Source organism: Pristiophorus japonicus, chromosome 9, assembly GCF_044704955.1.
Source record: "Pristiophorus japonicus isolate sPriJap1 chromosome 9, sPriJap1.hap1, whole genome shotgun sequence".
Lineage (NCBI taxonomy): Eukaryota > Metazoa > Chordata > Chondrichthyes > Pristiophoridae > Pristiophorus > Pristiophorus japonicus.
In genome coordinates, this window is record NC_091985.1 from 59,539,406 (window position 1) to 59,564,974 (window position 25,569).

Sequence of the window (25,569 nt, forward strand, 5' to 3'; positions counted from 1 at the left end):
TTACACTCATCAGACATTAACCTAAACTAATTGGGAAATCAAAGAGTTTGTGCGAGCTTCCATTACTATCAGTGAGAATACACCCCTAAATCAAGAAACACAACACACTAAATTAAAAAAAAAATACCTCACATATTTAAAATTAATTGAAATTAAACGTTTTAGAAAAAAAAATTTTTTTTGCATTTTTTTTAATAGGGTTAAAAAACTTACTTTAATGGACAGGGCTTTTAATATAAAAATGTGATTTAAATTTAATTTTTCTATGTTTTAAAACTCTTACACTGGTAAAAGTAAGCTATACTCCTGCTTTTACCAGGCATAAGAGTTTGAAGGACATTCACTGGGCAAGAGTTGGGCAAATAGCCCAATCTCTGCCCCGCGGATGTCCTTCCTGCAGGGATGTGTAGGATCTGTCGAAAGAAATGTTGACAGATCGGAAAGGCCGTTCTCGGCGCATGCCCATCATACGCTAAGAACCACCATTTGCGAGGCCTTGCCAGGTCCATGCGCACTTCATACACGCCCGGCGAAGCCTCAATATTTGGCCCATTAACTTTAAAACTGAATGGCATGGGAGCTACCATTTTCCCTGAAGCATTTTTTTGTTGTCTCCTGATTACAGCTTCAATGTAATGTTGTGTGTGTGGCTACTTGAAGCTATGTTAGTTAATAAAATTATTAGTTTCCATTGGGCTGAATTTTGCTGTAGAAATAATGGTGAGACGAAAAATACTGACTGTTAATTATGTGGAAATTGGACCACAACCTCCGTCAACTGCACATGCGCAGATAAACGCAGAAATCCGTAAGTTGCTGTCTGAGATGCGTTGCTCCTCCAAAAGATGTGCTATCATGGTATCTCGCCATCTGACTCACTATTCGAATACATTGAACGGCTTGACGTTCCTGTACTTGCCTCAGAGATAGGAACTAAAGGTGGCAGAAAAAGTGTAAGTACTCTTTTACATCAGAACAGAAGAACAGAACAAATAGGAGCACGAGTAGGCCATTTGGTCCCTCGAGGCTGCTCCGCCATTCAATAAGATCATGGCTGATCATCTACCTCAACTCCATTTTCCCACACCATCTCCATATCCCTTGATTCCCCTAGACTCCAAAAATCTATATTGGGGGCAAAGAATTCCAAAGATTCACAACCCTCTTAGTGAAAAAATTCCTCCTCATCTGTCTTAAATGGCCTACCCCTTATCCTGAGACTGTGCCCCCTAGTTCTAGATACTCGAGCCAGGGGAAACAACCTCTCAGCATCTACCCTGTCAACCCCCTTCAGAATCTTGTATGTTACAATGAGATCACCTCTCATTCTTCTAAACTCCAGAGAGTATAGACCCATTCTACACAATATCTCAACATAAGACAGCCCCCTCATCCCAGGAATCAATCTAGTGAACATTTGTTGCACCACCTCCAAGGCAAGTATATCCTTCCTTAGACAAGGAGACTAAAACTGTGCACAATACTCCAGGTGTGGTCTCACCAAGGCCCTGTACAATTGTAGCAAGACTTCCTTACTCTTGTACTCCAACTCCCTTGCAATAAAGGACAACATGCCATTTGCCTTCCTTATTGCTTGCTGTACCTGCATGCTAGCTTTCTGTGTTTCTTGCACGAGGGCACCTAGATCTCTCTGAACACCAACATTTAAAAGTTTCTTACCATTTAAAAAAGATTCTGTTTTTCTATTCTTCCTACCAAAATAAATAACCTCACATTTCCCTACATTATGCTGCATCTGCCACCTTACTGCCCACAAACTTGGTCTATCTATAGCCCTTTGCAGACTGTTTGTGTACTCCTCACAGCTTACTGTCCCACCTAGCTTTGCATTGTCAGCAAACTTGGATACATTACACTCGGTCCCTTCATCTAGATTATTAATACAAATTGTGAATAGCTAAGACCCCAGCACTGATCCTTGCGACACCCCACTAGTTACAGCCTGCCAACCTAAAAAAGACCTGTTTATCCCTACCTTCTGTTTTTTTGTCTGTTCACTAATCCTTTATCTGTGCTAATACCTATCCCAATGGCCTATATCTTGTGTAATAACCTTTTATGTGGCATCTTATTGAATGCCTTTTGGAAATCCAAATATTGTACATCCACTGGTTCCCCTTTATCTACCCTGCTAGTTACTTCCTCAAAAAATTCTAATAAATTTGTCAAACATGATTTCCCTTTCATAAAACCATATTGACTCTACCTAATCATGTTATGATTTTCTAAGTGCCCTGATACCACTTTCTTAACAATGGATCCCAGTATTTTTCTGACAACTGATGACAGGCTAACCTCCTTTCTTGAATAGCAGTGTTATATTTGCTACCTTCCAATCCACTGGGACTGTTCTAGAATCGAGGGAATTTTGGAAGATCAAAACCAATGCATCCACTATTTCTGCAGCCACCTCTTTTTAGAACCCCAGGATGTGGGTCGACAGGTCCAGGGGATTTTCAGCTTTTAGTCCCATTAGTTTCTCTAAGACTTTTTCTTGTATTAATTACATTAAGTTCCTCACCCTCATTAGACCCTTGATTCCCCATCATTTTAGGTATGATTTTTGTGTCTTCCACTGTGAAGACAGATACAAAATATTTGTTTAATGTTTCTACCATTGCCTTATTCCCCATAATAATTTCTCCTGTCTCAGCCTCTAAGGGACCAACGTTTACTTTTGCTACTCTCTTCCTTTTTACATATATTTAACAGTGTAGTAAGTCTTAATTACTGCCAAACAACCCCTCAGGCACTAAAAATTTGCTTTAACAAATGTGGAGTCTCATTCCTTCACATTTTAATTATTGTTAGATTAACTTTAAATCATTATTTTACTTTTTCTTTCTGACTTTTTTAAAATCTCAGTCTTAATCCCAGTTTTCTTTCTGTCTCTTTATTTCAGTTTCTGCACCTGATTTGACATTGAATTAAATATTTAGCATGGATTTATGAACAGGAAATCATGCTTGACAAATCTTCTTGAATTTTTTGAGGGTGTAACTAGTAGAGTGGACAAGGGAGAACCAATGGATATGGTGTATTTGGACTTTCAAAAGGCTTTTGACAAGGTCCCACACGAGATTAGTGTGCAAAATTAAAGCACATGGTATAGGGGGTAATGTATTGACATGGATAGAGAACTGGTTGACAGACTGGAAGCAAAGAGTAGGAATAAACGGGTCCTTTTCAGAATGGCAGGCAGTGACTAGTGGGGTACCGCCAGGTTCAATGGTGGGACCCCAGCTATTTACAATATACATTAATGATTTAGATGAAGCAATTGAGTATAATATCTCCAAGTTTGCAGACGACACTAAGCTGGGTAGCAGTGTGAGCTGTGAGGAGGATGCTAAGAGGCTGCAGAGTGACTTGGACAGGTTAGGTGAGTGGGCAAATGCATGGCAGATGCAGTATAATGTAGATAAATGTGAGGTTATCCACTTTGGTGGCAAAAAGATGAATATTATTTGAATGGTGACAGATTAGAAAAAGGGGAGGTGCAACGAGACCTAGGTGTCATGGTATATCAGTCATTGAAAGTTGACATGCAAGTACAACAAGCAGTGAAGAAGGCAAATGGCATGTTGGCCTTCATAGCGAGACGATTTGAGTATAGGAGCAGAGAGGTCTTATTGCAGTTGTGCAGGGCCTTGGTGAGTCCTCACTTGGAATATTGTGTTCAGCTTTTGTCTAATCTGAAGAAGGACATTCTTGCTATTGAGGGAGTGCAGCGAATTTTCACCAGACTGATTCCCGGGATGGCAGGACTGACATATAAAGAAAGACTGGATCGACTAGGCTTATATTCACCGGAATTTAGAAGAATGAGAGGGGAATCTCATAGAAACATATAAAAGTCTGATGGGATTGGACAGGTTAGATATAGAAAGGATGTTCCCGATGCTGGGGAAGTCCAGAACCAGGGGTCACAGTCTAAGGATAAGGGGTAAGCCATTTAGAACCGAGATGAGAGAAACTTCTTCACTCAGAGAATTGTGAACCTGTGGAATTCCCTACCACAGAAACTTGTTGAGGCCAGTTCGTTAGATATATTCAAAATAGAGTTAGATATGGCCCTTAACGGCTAAAGGGGTCTGGGGAGAAAGCAGGAATGGGGTACTAAAGTTGCAAAAATGATCAGCCATGATCATATTGAATGGTGGTGCAGGCTCGAAAGGCTGAATGGCCTACTCCTGCACATATTTTCTATGTTTCTTACTGACACTTTCTGGTTCAGGTTGCGGTGCTAATTGAAGAATTTTTAATCTGATTGGTTAAGGAGACATGCTGTTGCATTTTCCTGTCCACACAGGTCCCGGATACCACACCTAACTTGATCTCTAATTACAGTAAATTCCAGTGCAAATTTCCATAGAAAGTAATGAACAACTGACCCCACAACCTGGGCCAATATTTGTTTTAAGGCTGACACAAGCAGCTCTCAAAGTTAAGCATTTTTTTTCTGGGAACACATTGATGTAGCAAAATGTGTTTTTGATGCCAAGTTAAAAGCTGTACATGACACCACACAGTGTAGCACTTAAGGTTTCTAGGCCAGAGGTCCCAGATCCAATTTTCAGTCTGTGCTGAGTTAGCTGATCTCAAATTTGGCAGAAATAGGGCTTCCAGTCCAGATTACTATCCAGTGACTCCTGCTGGAAAGTGTTGGGATCGAGATCGAGATCTCCATGAACAAATAACTTGCTGGAAGTCACGGGCCCAGAATTTCCTGGAACCACGACATTGTCAAGAGGTACATTGTCCTCTGCTACCTCCCTCAAATGGCTATTCATCATGTGTAAACCTGTTGGCAGATTATTTGAGTGTGAAGGGCATCACAGCCAAGCCTGGTCCTATCCTCATGCAAAGTCCATGCATAAACAGTTCTCATCAGAAGTCATTAGATAGTGATGAGAAATGAGAACTCTCGATGACTTTTCCCCTGTCTAGTCTGGTGAGCCTCACTGTAGCTCCGACTGCAACCTGGGCTTGGATCAACAAACTTAGTACAGTTCAAGGATGAAAACTGCGACCTTTCTTTTCTGTACACAGGGCAATGTACTTATGAACTTGACTATCATGGGTTCTGTGAAATAATAATTCTGATCAACAACAAATTGTGAAGCCAACTACAATCACAAGATACTTAAGGAAGTGCTTTCGGCCCATCTTGTTCCATCCATTCAAAAAACCCTACAATTCTAAATAACTATTTCTAAAATGATTCCAGGATTTTCACCTCCAACTTTGTTTGGGGGTCCATGCCAAGTATTGCTCATTCTCTGTGTGATGAAGTACCTCCTGATATCCATCTTAAATTTACTTTTTTGCTAATTTGAACCTGTGCTGCCCTGCCCTACTCTTGCAATTTAATTTAAAGTCATATTCTGGATTTACCTTTTCCATTCCCTTAACTAAAGTAGGGAAGTTATGCTAAACATGTATCGAATCTTGGTTAGACCACATGTGGAGTACTGTTCTGGTCGCCATATTATGAAAAGGATATAGAGACGTTGAAGAGGGTGCAGAGAAGATTTACAAGGATGATACAGAAATGCGAGGGCATACATATCAGGAAAGGATGAACAGGCTGGGTTTCTTTTCTCTTGAAAAAAGGGTGAGGGGTGACTTAATAGAGGCCTTTAAAATTATGAAAGGTTTTGATAGAGTGTATACAGAGAGAATGTTTCCACTTGTGGGGAAGAGCATAACTAGAGGCCATCAATATAAGACAGTCATCAAGAAATCCAATAGGGAATTCAGAAGAAACTTCTTTACCTAAAGAGTGGTGAGAATGTGGAACTCGCTACCACGGGGAGTGGTTGAAGCAAATAGTATCGATGCAGTTGAGGGGAGACTAGACAAGCATATGAGGGAGAAGAGAATAGAGGGTTATGCTGATAGATTTAGATGAGGAAAGACAGGAGGAAGCTCGAGTGGAGCATAAACACTGGCATGGACTAGTTGGGCGGAATGGCCTGTTTCTGTGTCATATATCCTAAGTAAAATTATATATGTCTATGTAATGCTCAGACTTCTCATCTTTCCTCATAACTGAGTCCGCTGACACTAGGAATGAGCTTTGTGGCTCTTCTCCGCAATGTCTCCAATGCTTGAAATATCTCCCATGTGTCCTGGTGATCAGACCTGGACACCGTACTCAAGGTGTGGTTTGACCACAGCACTGTACCATTTGGTCACAACTTCCTCTGCTGTTTTGGCTATGTAGTTCAACAATCTGTTGTTCTTTGCTTATTGCCCTGCAGAGGAGCTTGCTGAGTTTTGAGTCTCCTTGGTTTCTTTCAACATCTTAGCTATTTTAACAACACTCGTGGAGTAACTGTGTCACCCATGTTTCCTTCCTATGTGCAATACTTTACACTGAGCCTTAAATTTCATCTGCCATTATTCTGCCGACTTGTTTATTTTGAATAACTCATTCTACCCTTTCTGAGCTTGCTTTAATACTTAGTTTGATATCATCTGCAAATTTGACTCATTTGGATTGAGTTTCCAAATCAAAATCATTGATCTGAATTAGAAAAAGTAGTGGTGCCAAGACCGAGCCCTGGGATAACCCACCTAATACTTTCCGCCCAACCGACACAACAACTCCTGTTTTCTATCCTTCAGTCAATTTCTTGCCCAATACCCACTTTTACCTTGAATTCTCACAGATTTGAGACGAACTAGTAGCCTTTTGTGAAACAAAACTAGAACATTTTATTCTGTACAAGTACTCACTTTACTGATTAGGTATGTGTTTTCTTTTATTTGCTTTCTAGTTGTTTTACCAGATCAAAGGAGACATGTGCCTGAAGATCATAGAGAAAGGCAAACACAAAGATGTACACATTCGAGAAGGAGAGGTCAGTGAGCTGCTTTCAAGATGGGATTTTTCAGTGGTGGCCGAGGCTTAATATAAAATCTATGTGTGAACTGTTTCTCTTTTACAACTCTCCTTGTATTTTTCTAAAATGTAAATCATTATTATCCAATCCAATTGGATGTGACTCAGGGTCATTGTTAATACTCAATGTTTATGCTATTTAGGAGGTAAAACACTCTGAGGAAATAGATCCCGCCCCCCCCCTCCCCCCCACGCCATTCAAAAGAACCATCTAACAAGCCTTCCAACATGTGTTTACATTACTCCTTTCTAACAGTCAGGAGCCATGAAAGACTTCCAAGAGGACTTAGCAAATGATCAAGGAATGACTATTATAAGAATGACAACATGTATTTATATAGTGCCGGTAATGTAGAAAAATGTCCCAAGAAATAAGGAAAAATAAAGCTTGTTCAAAGAGGTGGGTTTTAAGGAGGTCCCTAAAGGAGGAGAGGAGGTGAATTCTTCCTGTCTGTGTTTGTGGATGAAACCTCAGATTGCCTTCCTGTACTTGGGGTAGAATGTCTAGGTTGAGATGATATTCTTAGAAATTATAATCAATAAAGAGACGATGGACAGCTGAAGGCATTGAAGAGGTATTTTCACCCTGAACTACCAGTAATGTCTTATTTCTGGTGACAAAAAATAATGAACATAATTAAAATCTAGTACAGTTGCCTTTTTATTTTTAAAAATAATGATGTAGAAACTTGCAGCTGCGAGGAACTGAAAACTGACTAATTATTCACACATACACCTGGCAGTGGTCTCAGTCAGCTCACGAGTACTGTCCCTACAGAATCTTAACAACAATCTACATGAGGCCAGAAAACTGCTGGAGGTGAAAGCATACTGCACGACTTGTGTGCTTATTCCCTTCTTAAAAGAAGACAGCATACAACAAGAAATAAAAACAGAAAAAGCCCAAAATACACAGCAGATCATTCAGCATCTGTACAGACGGCCAAATTAGGAACTTTGGATATCTGACTGGTCATCCATCTCTGTCTGCAGTTTCTGGAGGAGGAAGAAGAGATCAGAGGAGGCACGCAAGACGTGCATTTACACCTTGGGTGCTGAGGAAAAAGCCAGTATTATGCCATATCCAGGTATACAGGCCAAGGTGGTCAAACATGGATATGCCCGAGGGCATCTGCATGCAGAATCTGTGACCCCCATATTAATGGGGAGCGGAGGAGAACCTGGCAAGGCTGCAGACACGGAGGCTCAGCCGAGCTTAATGATGGGGTCTCATTAGAATATAGTTGGACCGCATCCCACCCGACAGCCAGCCAAATGGGCACGAGGCAAAACTAGTGGTAGGAAGCTGCAGCCTGAGACCCATGGGAGTGCTCCCCAGCACTTGGAAGGGAGCATCAACTCCAGGCTCGCGATTGGGAGGGGGGAGGCTGGAGATTGACGATGAGGGGAAGCAGAAGGCTCCGGGCAGAGATCGCGGCTGGGCTTGGGGTGGGGAAAGGCAGTGATCAGGGCTGGTGGAGGGCGAAGGCTTCCTTGTGAGGCCTGGGGGGAGCACTCCTGGCCCGCAAACATTGCTAAAAGAACAAATCTTTAGCACTTGCCTTCAGGAGTCAGCAGCTCCCACTTCGGATCAGCCGACAGCTCAGGTTTCCTCCTCACTTCCAGTTAGCCGCGACTTTGGAATGTTAATTAGGCCTCTGTCCGCCTCGTCAATGACCAGATTTCGGAATGTTAAAATTAAAAATGCCCGGGAATAGAGTCAGTTTGGGGTCGACTTGCTTGATCCTGATATTTTAATACCCTGACCCTCTTCTGCCTGTGGGAGGGGGGTAAAATCGAGGCCAACAATTTCTCAATTAAACTGTGACATGACCGTGCAGTCTCCTGCAGCTAGACCTAGAAAACACTTCCAGAGTAGGATTGTTATGTTAATGGCTGTCAAAGTGATCGCTGCCTTGACTTTTTATGATACTCAATACGTCCAAATAACAGCAAGAGAAATCTGTCAAACTTCAGAACTTGCCTTGTACAAATGTATCATGTATCTTGTTTGCCCTGGCTAGAGATTTCATAAATTTACCCATGGAAAACAGCCAGCAATGCAAAAGGTGCCTGCACTTTACAATCTGCCTGGACTCCTCAAAGTGCAGAATATTATTGATGGCACACATGTGGACATATGGGCCATATCCTCAATGCTACTTCCTTCAGGGACAGAAGGGGGTTAAACGCCATCCCTGTGAAGCTTCGTAGAGAATCATGCCCATTAATACCCACTACCCTGATAGTTGTCATGATTCCTTTACTTTATAGCAGCCAATGGTTCCAATATTGTCCTGTAATTTCCTGGAACTTTTCAGCGTGACTACGGCATAAAAGCAACGTTCTTGCTGTTTTTCTGAGGAAATTCACCACAACTGATGTATGAAGAAACATTGCTATGTGCAAGTTTCCTTGACTGTTTGTGCCGCTCTCTGATACATCCACTCGTTTACACATCTAAGTACCCTCACACAAAAGGCAGTGTCTTGGGATGAAGCGTGTTCAGTTCTTCCTTATGCTGAGTTAATAGATGGCCTTGCAGCTTCAGGTGACATGGGTATTGGTGCACTGGCTGCCTGGGTCAGCTTGTTTTCTGTCATGTCTAGTTATTTAAATGGGCAGATAATGATACAGATGAGGCTTTGCCCTGTGTGTCATCTTTTGTCATCTCCTTGCTGCGGAAAACCCTTTCAGAATGGTCAGAGATCGACGTGGGATCGCTGGGTAGCAGTGAGGTTGCATTATGGCTGTTTCAAACTGAATCCCCAATGCAGTGAATCCAGACCAGATAGAATGCCTAAGATTTGAGCCAGAGTTCTCTGGGAGCCCAGTCAGAGCATTCATCATGGATGTTATGAATAAGCTTATGACCTTGGTAAATCAGGCTCTGGTGTAGCCATACTGTCCTCGATGATCTACAGCTTGGTCAGATGGTCATGCGGCACTGCTCAAAGGGGTTGTCTTCTCTAGCATAGATGCCCCCAAGCTGTGCACGCTCTCAAATGATAATCTACTAAACTGTGTTTGTAAGCAGGTCCAAGAACATCCAATTCCTTGAGCTCAATGGCTGATGAAATCCTCACACTCATTCGCCTTCATTGTGTTGCACCTTCTCCAATTCCAGCTGTGCTGATTCTTCTTCACTTGTGCTATGTGCTTCATCAAGTGCTCCTTCTGGAGTGGCTGTCTCTATGCTGATACTCACCACTGTTGCAGTGGGTCTAAATGCTCAGTTGAAACCAGATATTGGGTTCAGCCCCACACCTGCTGTTGAGTACCTAGAATGTTGGTAGTGTGACACCCCTTGAAACAGAGCTTGCATTCTGGTACGTCATGCTGGAGCACTGCATAGCATAACTGCATATAAGGAAGTGAATGAGTGAGTAAGGAGGCAAAGAATGAAAAAGACAGGATGCTCGCATTGAGGTTGAAGGAGTCCTCTAACTTCCTCCTCTGCTACTCCTTCAGGCCCAGAATCTCCGGGGCCCTCTCCATGAGGAGCCAAAGATCATGAGGACTAGGAATGAAGCTGTTTGTCACCGAAGTGTTGAGCTCCGTAACACCTTATTTGAGTGCCTGAATGTGTAGAATGAAGGAACCTTGTGTTGGTAGGATACTTCATAGTTGTTGCATGCTACATTTAAAAGGCCACAAGATGGCTGCATTGGTCCTGAAATTCCACAAGGGTTCTCCTGCTGCAACCCCCATGGAAACCCTGTCAAACTGATTCTGTTTCTCTTGTGGGTCTGCTGGAGTTCCCTGTGGAATCTCAGGCCCATTGTTATGGCAGTAATGCAGAGTGCCCTGGTGAAACATAGAAACATAGAAAATAGGTGCAGGAGTAGGCCATTCAGCCCTTCGAGCCTGCGCCACCATTCAGTAAGATCATGGCTGATCATTCACCTCAGTACCCCTTTCTTGCTTTCGCTCCATACCCCTTGATCCCTTCAGCCATAAGGGCCATATCTAACTCCCTCTTGAATAGATCCAATGAACTGGCATCAACAACTCTCTGGGGCAGGGAATTCCACAGGTTAACAACTCTCTGAGTGAAGAAGTTTCTCCTCATCTCAGTCCTAAATGTCTTACCACTTATCCTTAGCATTATGTCCCCTGGTTCTGGACTTCCCAAACATCGGGAACATTCTTCCTGCATCTAATTTGTCCAGTCCCGTCAGAATTTTATATGTTTCTATGAGATCCCCTCTCATCCTTCTAAACTCCAGTGAATAAAGGCTCAGTCGATCCAGTCTCTACTCATAGGTCAGTCCTGCCATCCCAGGAATCGGTCTGGTGAACCTTCGCTGCACTCCCTCAATAGCAAGAACGTCCTTCCTCAGATTAGGAGACCAAAACTGAACACAATATTCCAGGTGAGGCCTCACTAAGGCCCTGTACAACTGCAGTAAGACCTCCCTGCTCCTATACTCAAATCCCCTAGCTATGAAGGCCAACATACCATTTGCCGCCTTCATCGCCTGCTGTACCTGCATGCCAACTTTCAATGACTGATGTACCATGACACCCAGGTCTCGTTGCATCTCCCCTTTTCCTAATCTGACGCCATTCAGATAATATTCTGCCTTCGTGTTTTTGCCACCAAAGTGGATAACCTCACATTTATCCACATTATACTGCATCTGCCATGCATTTGCCCACTCATCTAACCTGTCCAAGTCACCCTGCAGCCTCTTAGCGTCCTCCTCACAGCTCACACCGCCACCCAACTTAGTGTCATCTGCAAACTTGGAGATATTACACTCAATTCCTTCATCTAAATCATTAATGTATATTGTAAATAGCTGGGGTCCCATCACTGAGCCCTGCAGCACCCCACTAGTCACTGCCTGCCATTCTGAAAAGGACCCGTTTATCCCGACTCTCTGCTTCCTGTCTGGCAACCAGTTCTCTATCCACGTCAGTACATTACCCCCAATACTATGTGCTTTAATTTTGCATACCAATCTCTTATGTGGGACCTTGTCAAAAGACTTTTGAAATCCAAATACACCACATCCACTGGTTCTCCCTTGTCCACTCTACCAGTTACATCCTCAAAAAATTCTAGAAGATTTGTCAAGCATTATTTCCCTTTCAGAAATCCATGCTGACTTGGACCGATCCTGTCACTGCTTTCTAAATGCACTGCTATTTCATCTTTAATAATTGATTCCAACATTTTCCCCAGTACTGATGTCAGGCTAACCAGTCTATAATTACTCATTTTCTCTCTCCCTCCTTTCTTAAAAAGTGGTGTTACATTAGCTATTCTCCAGTCCATAGGAACTGATCCAGAGTCGATAGACTGTTGGAAAATGATCACCAATGCATCCACTATTTCTATGGCCACTTCCTTAAGTACTCTGGGATGCAAACTATCAGGCCCTGGGGATTTATCGGCCTTCAATCCCATCAATTTCCCGAACACAATTGTCAGCCTAATAAGGATTTCCTTCAGTTCTTCCTTCTCACTAGACCCTCGGTCCCCTAGTATTTCTGGAAGGTTATTTGTGTCTTCCCTCCTGAAGACAGAACCAAAGTATTTGTTCAACTGGTCTGCCATTTCTTTGTTCCCATTATAAATTCACCTAAATCCGACTGCAAGTATCTACATTTGTCTTCACTAATCATCTTCTCTTCACATATCTATAGAAGCTTTTGCAGTCAGTTTTTATGTTCCCAGAAAGCTTCCTCTCATACTCTATTTTCCCCCTCCTAATTAAACCCTTTATCCTCCTCTGCTGAATTATAAAATTCTCCCAGTCCTCAGGTTTGCTGCTTTTTCCAGCCAATTTATATGCCTCTTCCTTGGTCTTAACACTATCCTTCATTTCCCTTGTTAGCCACGGTTGAGCTACCTTCCCCGTTTTATTTTTACTGCAGACAGGAATGTACAATGGTTGAAGCTCATCCATGTGATCTTTAAATATTTGCCATTGCCTATCCACCGTCAACCCTTTAAGTATCACTCGCCAGTCTATTCTAGCCAATTCACGTCTCATATCATTGAAGTTACCTTTCCTTAAGTTCAGGATCCTAGTCTCTGAATTAACTTTGTCACTCTCCATCTTAATAAAGAATTCTACCGTATTATGGTCACTCTTCCCCAAGGGGCCTCGCACAACAAGATTGCTAATTAGTCCTTTCTCATTACACATCACCCAGTCTAGGATGGCCAGCTCTCTAGTTAGAAGCATAGGCATTTGAAAAGTACAAGAATAGTTGCCAGAATGAGGCACATTCTTCCTTTTGTGATATTCCTCTAAACATAGCGAATAAGGCAGATGAGCTAAGAGTACAGGTAGACACTTGGGAGTATGACATTATAGCCATTACAGAGACATGGCTGAAAGAGGAGCGGATTTGGCAGATCAATATTCCTGGTTACGGGATTTTTAGACAAATGGGGGGGGAGGGTAAAAAGGAAGGGGAGTCACGATATTGATTAAAGAAACTATTACAGCGGTGAGGAGGGATGATATGTGAGAGGGATCGTCAAATGAGGCCCTATGGGTCAAATTGAACAATAAAAAAGGGGTGATCACACTGCTGGGCGTGATTATAGACCCCCAAACAGTGGGAGGGAGATAGAGGAGCAAATATGTGGGCAAATTGCTGTGAAGTCCAAAAACCATAGGGCAGTAATAGTAGGGGATTTAACTATCCTAATATTGATTGGGACAAATATAGTGTGAAGAGTATGGAGGGTGTGGAATTCTTAAAATGCATTCAAAAGAAGTTTTTTAGTCAGTATTTAACAAGCCCAACATGAGAGAGGACGGTTTTGGATTTAGTTTTGAGGAATGAAGCTAGGCAGGTTGAAGGGGTATTAGTGGGAGAGCACTTGGGTGCCAGTGACCATAATTGAGTCAGATTCAAGTTGGTTATGGTAAGGACAAGGATAGACCTGGAATAAAAGTCCCAAATTGAGGAAAAGCTAACTTTGCTAAGTTGGGGAGTGACTTGGTCACAGTGGACTGGAAACAGCTACTTGTGGGTAAATCCATGTTGGAACAGTAGGAGGCATTCAAGGAGGAGATCCGGAAGGCTCAGGCCAAACATGTGCCCTTAAAGAAAAAGGGTGGGAATAACAATTCTAGAGCCCCCTGGATGCCTAGGGACTTGCATGGAAGGATAAAGAAATAAGGGAAGCTTATGTCATATACCAACGGCTAAATACTATAGAATCTTTGGAGGAATATAGAAAGTTCAGAGGTGAAATTAAAAAGGATATTAGGAATGCTAAGAGAGAGCATGAAAAATTCTTGGCAAGTAAAATCAAGGAAAACCCAAAGATGTTCAATAAATATATTAAGAGTAAGAGGATAACTAAAGAAATGGTAGTGCCTATTAGAGACCATGAGGGTAATCTTTGTGTGGAGGCAGAAGATGTTGGTATAGTTCATAATGAATACTTTGCGTCTGTTTTCACAAAGGAAAAGGGCAATGCAGATACTGCTATCGAGGAGGAGTGTTAAATTCTGGATGAAATAAACATAGTGAGAGAGGAAGTATTAAGGGGTTTAGTAGCTTTGAAAGTAGATAAGTCCCCAGGCTCGGATGAAATGCATCCCAGCTGTTGAATGAAGGAAAAGAGGAAATAGCAGAGGCCTTGACCATCATTTTCCAGTCCTCTTTGGATTTGGGCATGGTGCCAGTGGGCTGCTAATGTAGTACCCTAGTTTAAGAAGGGAGAAAGGGATAGGCCGAGTAAGTACAAGCCTGTCAGCCTAACCTCCGTTGTGGGAAAATTATTGGAAAAATCCTGAAAGACAAGATAAATCTACATTTGGAAAGGCAAGGATTAATTAGGGACAGTCAGCACGGATTTGTTAAGGGAAGATCGTGTTTGACTAACCTGATTGGATTTTTTGAGGTGGTAACCAGGAGGGTCGATGAGGGTAGTGTGTGCAATGTAGTGTATATGGACATTAGCAAAGCTTTTGATAAGGTCCCACATGGTAGATGGTCACGAAGGTTAAAGCCCATGGGATCCAGGGCAAAGTGGCTAGTTGGACCCAAAATTGGCTTAGCGGGTAAGGGTAATGGTTGATGGATGTTTTTGTGACTGGAAGGATATTTCTAGTGAGGTTCCGCAGGGCTCAGTATTGGGTCCCTTGCTTTTTGTGGTACATATCAATGATCTAGATTTGAATATAGGGAGTATGATTAAGAAGTTTGCAAATGACACTAAAATTGGCTGTGTGGTTGATAATGAAGAGGAAAGTCATGGACTACAGGAGGATAACAATCTATTGGTCAAGTGGGCAGAGCAGTGGCAAATGGAATTTAATTCAGAGAAGTGTGAGGTAATGCACTTTAGGAGGGCTAATAAGGAAAGGGCATACACATTAAGCGGTAGAAACATTTAAAAGTGTAGATGAACAAAGGGACCTTGGAGTGCATGTCCACAGATCCCTGAAAGTAGCAGGCCAGGTGGATAAGGTGGTTAAGAAGTCATAGGGAATCCTTGCCTTTATTGGCCAAGGCATAGAATACAAGAACAGGGAGGTTATGCTTAAATTGTGTTATTGGATCCAATGTTAGGCCACAGCTGGAGTTCTGCGTGCAGTTCTGGTCGCTGTATTATAGGAAGGACATGATTGCACTAGAGAGGGTGCAGAGGAGATGTACTAGGATGCTGCCTGGAATGGAGAATCTTAACTATGAGGACAGATTGGATAGGCTGGGTTTGTTCTCATTGGATTAGAGGAGGTTGAGAGGCAACCTCATTGAGGAGTACAAAATTTAGAGGGGCCTGGATATAGTGGATAGCACTAGTGGATATAGTGGAGCGATCAATTACGAGGGGGCATAGTTTTAAGGTGGTTGGTGGAAGATTCAGAGGGGATTTGAGGGGAGGCTTCTCCTCTGAGGTTTGTGAGGGTCTGGAACTCACTGCCTGGAAGGGTGGTGCATGCAGAATCCCTCACTACATTTAAAAGGTGCTTGGATGGGCACTTGAAGTGCCATAACCTACAGGGTTATGGATCTAGAGCTGGTAAGTGGGATTAGACTGGTGCAGATACGACGGTAAGTACTGCAGGGAATCGAATACTGCCAAGGTGATCGCCAAGGCTAGTTTTGATCGCCTTGGATGGGTCGGAGAGCAATTTTCCCATATTTTCTTTTCCCCAATTGGCCTGGGGTTTTATCTGGTTTTTGTCTCTCCCAAGAGATCACATGGCTCCGGTTGGGGTGAAGTGTAGAATATTTTGGTGCAAGGGGTGTTGCAGTTGTGTGGGGTGGACTGGTTGGGCTGGGTGCTCTTTTCCTTTCCGCCATTGTTCATTGTTCATAGGTTTATATGTAACCTTCAGGGCTGCTGACCGAGGGCAGTGTGGCTCTTTGTCAGCCGGCGCGGACATCGCCAAAATGGCCTCCTTCTGCGCTGTAGATTTCTGTGTTTCTTGACTGCCCTTCATTGTATGACAACCCTTAAAGCAAAATGTGACCAGTACGTGCCTTGCAGTCTGAGACCAGCAACTTCCTTCCTCAATTACTGCCACGTTCAGTACACAGCTGACAGAATTTAAGGGTGACCAGTAACCCTTTAAGAGCTATTGGCAACAGATAACCCTCCCCTTGGCCCTGGTGTGCTTCCTGTATGTCATGTATCATGCGTAGGAGCACTGTTATAATATGCTAATGATCTGATCTTGTATTATAATGTACAGTTGGCGCTCTGCACTGCAGATGCAAGCAGTCTGATCCCAGGGCAGGATTGTGTTATTGGATCCAATGTGTTATTTTGATGTCAATCTGCTAATAAAATAATTGCAGATAGAAATTTAGAATTCTTTCTGTTTAATTTTATCAAAACTTTCAGTGTGTGCAGGTGATGGGATTAAAGAAGAAGTTTGCCGTCTGGTCAGTAAAGTGACACGCAATATGTTAGACCTTATATTTGTGACCTTTTCCTGTTAAGTTCTCCACCGTAATCTGTTGTAAACTTCATTTCAAGCAAAGGATTCCCCATTTATAAATGCCGGTTTTTAGCTATTGCAATTCATACAATTTCTTGCCGCAAAAGTTTTTTCTTTTCATAACCAACAGCTGCCATTATATCTCTATGCAGAATCCTTTGTGCAGTAGAGCTCTTAATATATAAACTGTGCAACAGTGTGACAGGAATTTCTTTTCTCTCCCGCTCCCCTCCCCCCAGATGTTTTTGCTTCCAGCTCGAATACCCCATTCCCCTCAGCGACAGGCAAACACTGTCGGACTGGTTTTTGAGAGGACAAGACTGAAGACAGAGTTGGATGGACTCAGGTAAAGTAGGTGCTGCAGGAGTCAAAATGCATGGATCCTAAAATCTAACAATGAATGAGAAGATTGCGTTAAATAGTGAACCAGTTGAGTTTTTACTACAATCCGGCAGCTTCATGAACATTTTTACTGATAACCACCTTTTTATTTCCAATGTTTTAAGCTGACTTCAAATTCTCAAACTGCTTTTTGGGGGCTTTAGAGCTTGTGTTCTAGCTATTATTAGTCCAGGCCTCTGGATTACTACCCCAGTAACAGAACCACCACACTGTCATAACTTTTCCTATTTCATCTCAGTCAGGTAGAACTCCATGCATCACACAACAGCAGCATCACTGTCAGCAGGTTTGATGGCAATGTTGGGGCTGGAACTAATATGGCTACACTTTGCACGCCGATCACTATCGCCCAAAAAATGGGCAATGTTTCGACCTTAGCGATTTTTAAAATTTTTTTTTATTTTTCAGGATCGCTGGAAGAGCGCCCATTTTTTGATCACTACTTTCAGCTTTTTATTTTGGGTGATAGCCTTAGCAATGTGAAATGGACCTTAGCAATGCGGAAGGCTGGCGTCCATAGCAACAGCCATTCTGCGCATGCGGGGTGTTTTTTTTTGCAAAGAAGTCTGTGGGGGTGGTGGGGGTTATATATGTTTGTTCTTAAAAAGTTTAAAATTTCTCTGTCATTATTAAATTCTTTCATTTAACTTTACAATTGTCCTGAAGTGTATTCTAATAATGTAAGATAAAACATGAATACAATGGTTGGAAACAGTGGCCATGGCCAGGCGCCAGGCGAGGCAATGATGAAACGTAACGCAATTGTAACTGTCACTGATGTAAGTTCCTGCAAAGCGTTCATTTATGAGCTGCTGACTCAAGAGTTTTGTAGCTGCGTAACTCCCTCGGGGGCATGGGTTCATCGCCATTGTCCTCCCCAAGATCCTCGTCATCATCCTCCTCCTCCTCTTCCTCTTCCGCCTCCCCTCCTGAGGTGGACCAGCGGTCCCATCTAGTAATTGTTGTCCTCTCCTCAACGCTAGGTTATGCAGCACACCACAATAAACTCAGCGACCTGCTCAGGGTGGTATTGTAGGTTGCCTCCTGAATGGTCCAGGCATCTGAAGCGCTGCTTAAGAACGCCAATTGTCTTTTCCATGACATTGCGTGTAGCTATATGGCTTTCATTGTAGTGCTGCTAGGCTTCCATCTGGGGATTACACAGCGGGGTCATGAGCCAGCTGGCAAGGCCATATTCTTTATCCCCCAGCATTCAACCATGACCTTGTGGCTGACTCTTAAACAGGTCATAAGCAGTGCTCTCACGCAAGATGTGCGCATCATGGATGCTGCCTGGAAAATTTGCATTTACTGTCATGATTATTTGGTTGTGGCCAACAGCGAGCTGCACATTCAGGGAGTGGAATCCCTTTCAGTTCTGAAACACCTCTGCATCCTGCAAAGGTGCTCGCAGGGCGATGTACGTACAGTCTATTGCTCCGTGCACCTTGGGGGTGTTTGCTATTTGCAAGAAACCCAAAGCCCTCTCAGTCTGTGCTCCCTGGTCATAGGGAATCTTATAAAGTCCATGCTGCATGCCTAAAGGACTTCAGTCACCTGTCGAATGCAGCAATGTGTGGCGTGCTGAGAGATACGGCAAATGTCACCATCTGAAGCCTGAAAGGAGCCCGATGCATAGAAGGAAAGTGCCGCAGTAACCTTTATCTCAACGGGCAGTACGGTCCTGATGGTGCTGGTAGGTTGCAGATCTCCTTTAATTAGCTGGCATATCTCATCGATGACAGGACGGGAGAGTGGAGAGCACCAGTTCCCACTGTCACAGGAGAGAGAGTGGAGAGCACCAGTTCCCACTGTCACAGGAGAGAGAGTGGAGAGCACCAGTTCCCACTGTCACAGGAGAGAGAGTGGAGAGCACCAGTTCCCACTGTCACAGGAGAGAGAGTGGAGAGCACCAGTTCCCACTGTCACAGGAGAGAGAGTGGAGAGCACCAGTTCCAACTGTCACAGGAGAGAGAGTGGAGAGCACCAGTTCCAACTGTCACAGGAGAGAGAGTGGAGAGCACCAGTTCCAACTGTCACAGGAGAGAGAGTGGAGAGCACCAGTTCCCACTGTCACAGGAGAGAGAGTGGAGAGCACCAGTTCCAACTGTCACAGGAGAGAGAGTGGAGAGCACCAGTTCAAACTGTCACAGGAGCATCCAGTCGTGTCCCGGTAACTGCCCCCAAGGGAAGTGGAGTGTGGGAAATTGCACTCCGCTTCCATTGAGGGGTGGTAAGGCCAATTCTGTGGCGGGAGCAGGACTTCACGCTGGGGGCTAAAATTCCCTGCCCCAGAAGGTTACCGCCCCCAAGATGGGAGCCTGTGCGGGGAGGCAGAGGGAAGATGAGGGGAGACGGGGGCGGGGGATGGAGGGGAGAGTGGTGGAGGTGGGGGGCAGAGAAATCCAGGGCGGGGGACAGAAGGGGCCACATTGCAGCGGAGGTCTAGGGGTGCATTTGGAAAGGATTCTGACGGGACGGGGCAGGTTGGGTGTGGGGGGAGTGTTCCCGGTGTTGGGTGGGTCCGGAGCCGGCGGGGGGGCACGGTCTTGGGATGGGGAGGTGGGCTGTTTGGGGCTGGGATGGGGGGAGACTTCTTCACTCGGGGATTGTTGGCCTGTGGGGTTCCCAGCCGCGGAGAGTTGTTGATGGCAGTTCATTGGATTTGTTCGGAAGGAGTGGGATGTGGTCCTTGCGGCTGGGGGGGGTCGGAGGTGGGGGGCGGGGGGGTGCTGGGGTGGGTGATCAGCCATGATCTTGTTGAATGGCGGTGCAGGCTCGAAGGGCCGAATGGCCTACTCTTGCACCTATTTTCTATGTTTCTATGATGACCTCCTTTCGGAAGTGCAGCCTGCTAAGGCAAGTTCAGGTATGATCGCTTTTCCCTGTAAATGCGTTTGGTGTAAGGTCTCCTCCTCCGCAGTCTGCCATCTCTTTGATTGGGCACATAATGCTCTCCCATCTTCAATCTGCAGCATGTGGTTAGTGACCAATACTGGTAGAGAAATTACAGACCCCATCACTATAAATCGCGATAAATGCCCTAAATTTGTCCTCAACAGATACAAATGTGATTAGATGATTGGCAAGAGTCAAAAAGGCCCTTAAAATCACTCTCAAATTGACTCTCCTCAAAAGCACTTGAAGCAGCCTTCCAGTACAGATCCTCCGACATTCAAAGTGGCATCCATAGTACCGAGTACTGCCAACTAGTGCCGACTTAAGGTTAGTTAAGTGCAACTTTTCTCCAGCGATCTTTTCGGCGAGCGATCAGCTCGGCGAAGTGTGGACAATATGGCGAAAGTTGCGGTCGGTGATCATCTGGGCGATAGCCTTAAGCCGGGCAATGCAGCACATTCATGTGTGCTGAAAGTTGGGCCGGCGATGAATGGGCGATGTTCCAGACCTACTTTCCACTTTTGAGCAAAAATGGGCGATAGCCTGCTTATATGGGCGATCATGAGTGGAAAGTCTATAGATGAGCAATCATGAGTGGAAAGTCTAGCCCTAAGAGAACAAGAGGTAGAAGTTCAGAGGGAGATAGATTATCATAGACAAGAAGAGTAGAGGAACTCTGGCTACCAATAATCCAGTGGAAGATTTCATTGAAAAGATTAAGGGAGGCCAAGAGGCTAGAGGGAGAGAATCAAGAAGGCTGGAAACAGAAGGAATCGGGAAAGGAGCTTACTTCCAAAGAAAAAATGCACAGCACTGAAGTCAGCAGAAAAACCATGAACAATTCCAAGGTGGACAGGAAATCGGAGCGCTGCTCACACCTTCTACTGGCCAATTACAGAGCAGCATTGGAAAAGGTTTGAGAGGAGCTCTCCAGCCCAGCTTCTTGCCGAGGGGGAGTTGCAAACTACGGCTAGATTTCACAAAGAAAAACTGGACCATAGGTTGCAAAAGAAATTCAAAGTGATATTCCGAAGGACAATGAGCAAGAATTTCCTCTGTGCACTAAGTGTTGTAAAATCAGAAATCCAATCTTTATAAATGTGTTTTATAATTTTGTTATATCTAACCCACTGAGGAAATCTTCCCTCGTTGTTGCTTGGCAATAAAAGAAATGGTTCTATTTATTAAAATAATCAGATTCCAACAATTCACACTGCAGCAGAGCTTATCACCTCCTGCTATGCAGGGTTTGCCAGCCTGGCAGTGTTCATGAACTTTCAGAGCAGGCTCTTCTATAGCTTTGCGCATAACTGAGTATTCCACTAGATCGTGACAATACCCCTTTTAAGGTTGTCATTCATCGCTCTTTATGGTTGCTAACTATCACCTGCATTGGGCTGCTGTATTATTTGTGATGCAGTGTTATTTCTCTAAAAGATGCAAGTGCAGCAAGGTTAATAATCACATTTCTTTTGACAGATATTATGTAGGGGATTCCACTGATGTGCTGTTTGAAAAATGGTTCTACTGCGAGGACCTTGGCACCCAGCTTGGGCCCATAATAAAGGAGTAAGAGTTCTTCCATTATTCTTTGCAAATAAGTTGAAAGAACAATTTGAATTTTCTTCAGGGAGGCGGGTTGGGGGCAGAGGGGATCTGAGGCAGGAGAGAAATCCGGGAGGCCAGGTTTCTCGCAGGCCCTGCCAAATTTACCGGCAGGGCCTCATTTGAATGTGAGGACTTACTGTCATTTACAACATGATTTTTTTTCCCCCTCCATTTTGTGAACCATAGTTCAGACATCTTCCTGCTGGATGTAGATTAGAACATGAATTCAATGTCAAAATTGTTTTCACTTTTTACTTTAAAATATTTTTCTCCAATTTTATTCACTCCTTCCTTTCCTGAAGGCATTGACTCCTCGAAGGAGTGCCAGCCCAATAGCACTGTGTGTTCTCCAGTGCCTTGCACAAATTACTAATTGCACTGTCACTGTGAAGTGCAACAGCTTCATGCTGCCACTGCCGTTAGTGTAAATTCACCCTTAAGAGCAGATATTGTACACAGCAACCACAGAGCTCTCAACCAGGTTTGAATAGAGAGCTTTCATTATCCTGATAGAATGCTGCAACACCTCTGCCCCCTGGGCGTTCTCTGGCTCTGCAGACACATGATGGCTTTTGCAATCTCCTGTTTGAGACTCCTGTCAAATACTGAAGAGTTGATCAGAGAGTACAACGTAATGCAGTGAGCTTTGGCCCTGTGATTTCCTCTGGCCGAGTTGAAAATTGTTTCAGAACTATTGTATAACCTTTTGTCTTTTGTCAAAAATACAATTCCAGTTAATTACATAGGATATACATCACAGAAACAGGCCATTCGGCCCAACCAGTCCTTGTCGGCTTTTTAAAAGCTTTTTTAAAAAAAAAAAATAATAATGGGGACGAAATTGAACCCCCCTCAAAGTCCATTCGAGCGGTAAGGCCTTTCCAACCGGGTGCAGATGGATGGACAAACCCTTCAGAAACTGCCCCCAGGCTAGGAGCGGTGGAATCGGGTTTCCGGCCCGCCTGTGTTCCTGTCCCGTTGGGCACACGCCGACCCCTTTCTGCCCCGCGAGGGAAATTGCTCCGCTGTAGTGGAGCGACTGCCGATCAGTACCCCGACATCTTTTCCCGGCGGGAAGCTGCCAATGGCTGGCCTTAAAGGGGAGGGCGCTCCGCAGCGGCTGCCATTTTATTTTAATAGTCGGCCCGAGAGATTAATGTGCAAAGTTAAAGCACGTGGGATTGGGGGTAGTGTGCTGACATGGATTGAGAACTGGTTGGCAGACAGGAAGCAAAGAGTAGGAGTAAATGGGTACTTTTCAGAATGGCAGGCAGTGACCAGTGGGGTACCACAAGGTTCTGTGCTGGGGCCCCAGCTGTTTACACTGTACATTAATGATTTAGACGAGGGGATTAAATGTAGTATCTCCAAATTTGCAGATGACACTAAGTTGGGTGGTAGTGTGAGCTGCGAGGAGGATGCTATGAGGCTGCAGAGTGACTTGGATAGGTTAGGTGAGTGGGCAAATGCATGGCAGATGAAGTATAATGTGGATAAATGTGAGGTTATCCACTTTGGTGGTAAAAACAGAGAGACAGACTATTATCTGAATGGTGACAGATTAGGAAAAGGGGAGGTGCAACAAGACCTGGGTGTCATGGTACATCAGTCATTAAAGGTTGGCATGCAGATACAGCAGGCGGTTAAGAAAGCAAATGGCATGTTGGCGTTCATAGCGAGGGGATTTGAGTACAGGGGCAGGGAGGTGTTGCTACAGTTGTACAGGGCCTTGGTGAGGCCACACCTGGAGTATTGTGTACAGTTTTGGTCTCCTAACTTGAGGAAGGACATTCTTGGTATTGAGGGAGTGCAGCGGAGGTTCACCAGACTGATTCCCAGGATGGCAGGACTGACCTATCAAGAAAGACTGGATCAACTGGGCTTGTATTCACTGGAGTTCAGAAGAATGAGAGGGGACCTCATGGAAACGTTTAAAATTCTGACGGGTTTAGACAGGCTAGATGCAGGAAGAATGTTCTCAATGTTGGGGAAGTCCAGAACCAGGGGTCACAGTCTGAGGATAAGCGGTAAGCCATTTAGGAATGAGATGAGGAGAAACTTCTTCACCCAGAGAGTGGTGAACCTGTGGAATTCTCTACCACAGAAAGTTGTTGAGGCCAATTCACTAAATATATTCAAAAAGGAGTTGGATTAAGTCCTTGCTACTAGGGGGATCAAGGGGTATGGTGAGAAAGCAGGAATGGGGTACTGAAGTTGCATGTTCAGCCATGAACTCATTGAATGGCGGTGCAGGCTAGAAGGGCCGAATGGCCTACTCCTGCACCTATTTTCTATGTTTCTATGTTTCTATGACAATTGCGGCCACAGGTTCGGCTAGGCCGCCAACAGGCAGCCCAGCCGATACTCTTGGTTGCCGGGCCACTGGCCTGACCGAAACCCACCCTGGTGGCTCAGTGGGTGCCACTAAAGTGGCTGCAGAGCTGAAAGGGAGAGACATTACTACGCGTCAGTGCAACATCGCGCTGATGACACCGCCTGCCTTCCACAATCATTCGTATCGAAAGGTGCGTCCCATTTGGGGCGGAGAGCAATTTCGGCCCCAGTGAATGCCTCATCAGAGTACTTAAACTTTGCAGATTATTTGGTGGCTGAATTCTACCATTAACAGCACAAATGCACATCAATTCTTTGTAAAAATCTTTCAGATCCAGAGTGCAACTGCTTTATTTTTAAAATGGACTCTTTCCTCATTGAACTTTTCTCTATTAAGTCTTGGGGATTCCATCAAGAGTAGTGCCTTTTCTCCGTCACAGTTGTTGACATTGCCCGGTGTACAATTGCTTTTTTATTTTGAATTTCAAGCTATGCTGTTGCTGAGTAATATATTTTAAAAGAATTACATAGTATTTACAGCACAGAAACAGGCCATTAGACCCAACAGCCACTATGCCAGTGTTTGTGCATCACGCAAACCTCCTCCACCTTATCTCGCCCTATTCAGCAGAATGATGCTGAATATCCCTGGGTACATCAACCAGCAAAGTCATGACTGCTGCAAATCAGTTGAAAAATATTCTTTCCTTTCTGTTTCAGATTTTTCAGCTCTGAAGAATACAAAACTGGGAAACCAAATCCAGGTATAGAAAGTATCCAAATACAGTAATTCAAAACTGTGTTAAAATGTGGCTTTAAAATTTTTTTTCATTTGAATTTTTTGTATAAGTTTATGTTCAACAATAATGCCATTAATGGTGAATGGAACAGTCTACCCAATTTTTGCACTTGGCAACACCACTGAACAATCCCGGGTCAAGATGTGGAGTGAAGCTCCCTGTAATCTCAGGATTGCTACCAGTGCCACGTGCTAGTCAGAATAGGAATCACAGGATAGCTCAGATGAATACATGGCTTGAGCAGTGGTGCAGCAGGGAGGGATTCAAATTCCTGGGCCATTGGAACCGGTTCTGGGGGAGGTGGGACCAGTACAAACCGGATAGTCTGCACCGGGGCAGGACCGGAACCAATGTCCTAGGGGGAGTGTTTGCTAGTGCTGTTGGGGAGGACTTAACCTAACATGGCAGAGGGATGGGAACCAATGCAGGGAGACAGAGGGAAACAAAATGGAGACAGAAGCAAAAGACAGAAAGGAGATAAGTAAAAGTGGAGGGCAGAGAAACCCAAGGCAAAAAAACAAAAAGGGCCACTGTACAGTAAAATTCTAAAGGGTCAAAGTGTAATAAAAAGGCAAGCCTGAAAGCTCTGTGCCTCAATGCAAGGAGTATTCGGAACACAGGAGAGGGCTCTGAGCTAGTTAGGGTGGGTGAGAGCTCAGATGAACAG

At 44.2% G+C, this 25,569-nt stretch overlaps 1 protein-coding gene across 1 annotated transcript in view; it reads left to right on the plus strand.

The window, feature by feature from the left end:
• Window positions 1–25,569, plus strand: part of haao (3-hydroxyanthranilate 3,4-dioxygenase) — a 54,318-nt gene that overhangs the window by 20,529 nt on the left and 8,220 nt on the right. The window contains exons 3-6 of the mRNA XM_070888691.1: window positions 6,807–6,890; window positions 17,100–17,206; window positions 21,640–21,729; window positions 24,823–24,866. Of these exons, the coding sequence (XP_070744792.1) occupies window positions 6,807–6,890; window positions 17,100–17,206; window positions 21,640–21,729; window positions 24,823–24,866 (325 nt within the window). The remainder of the gene's footprint in view (window positions 1–6,806; window positions 6,891–17,099; window positions 17,207–21,639; window positions 21,730–24,822; window positions 24,867–25,569) is intronic.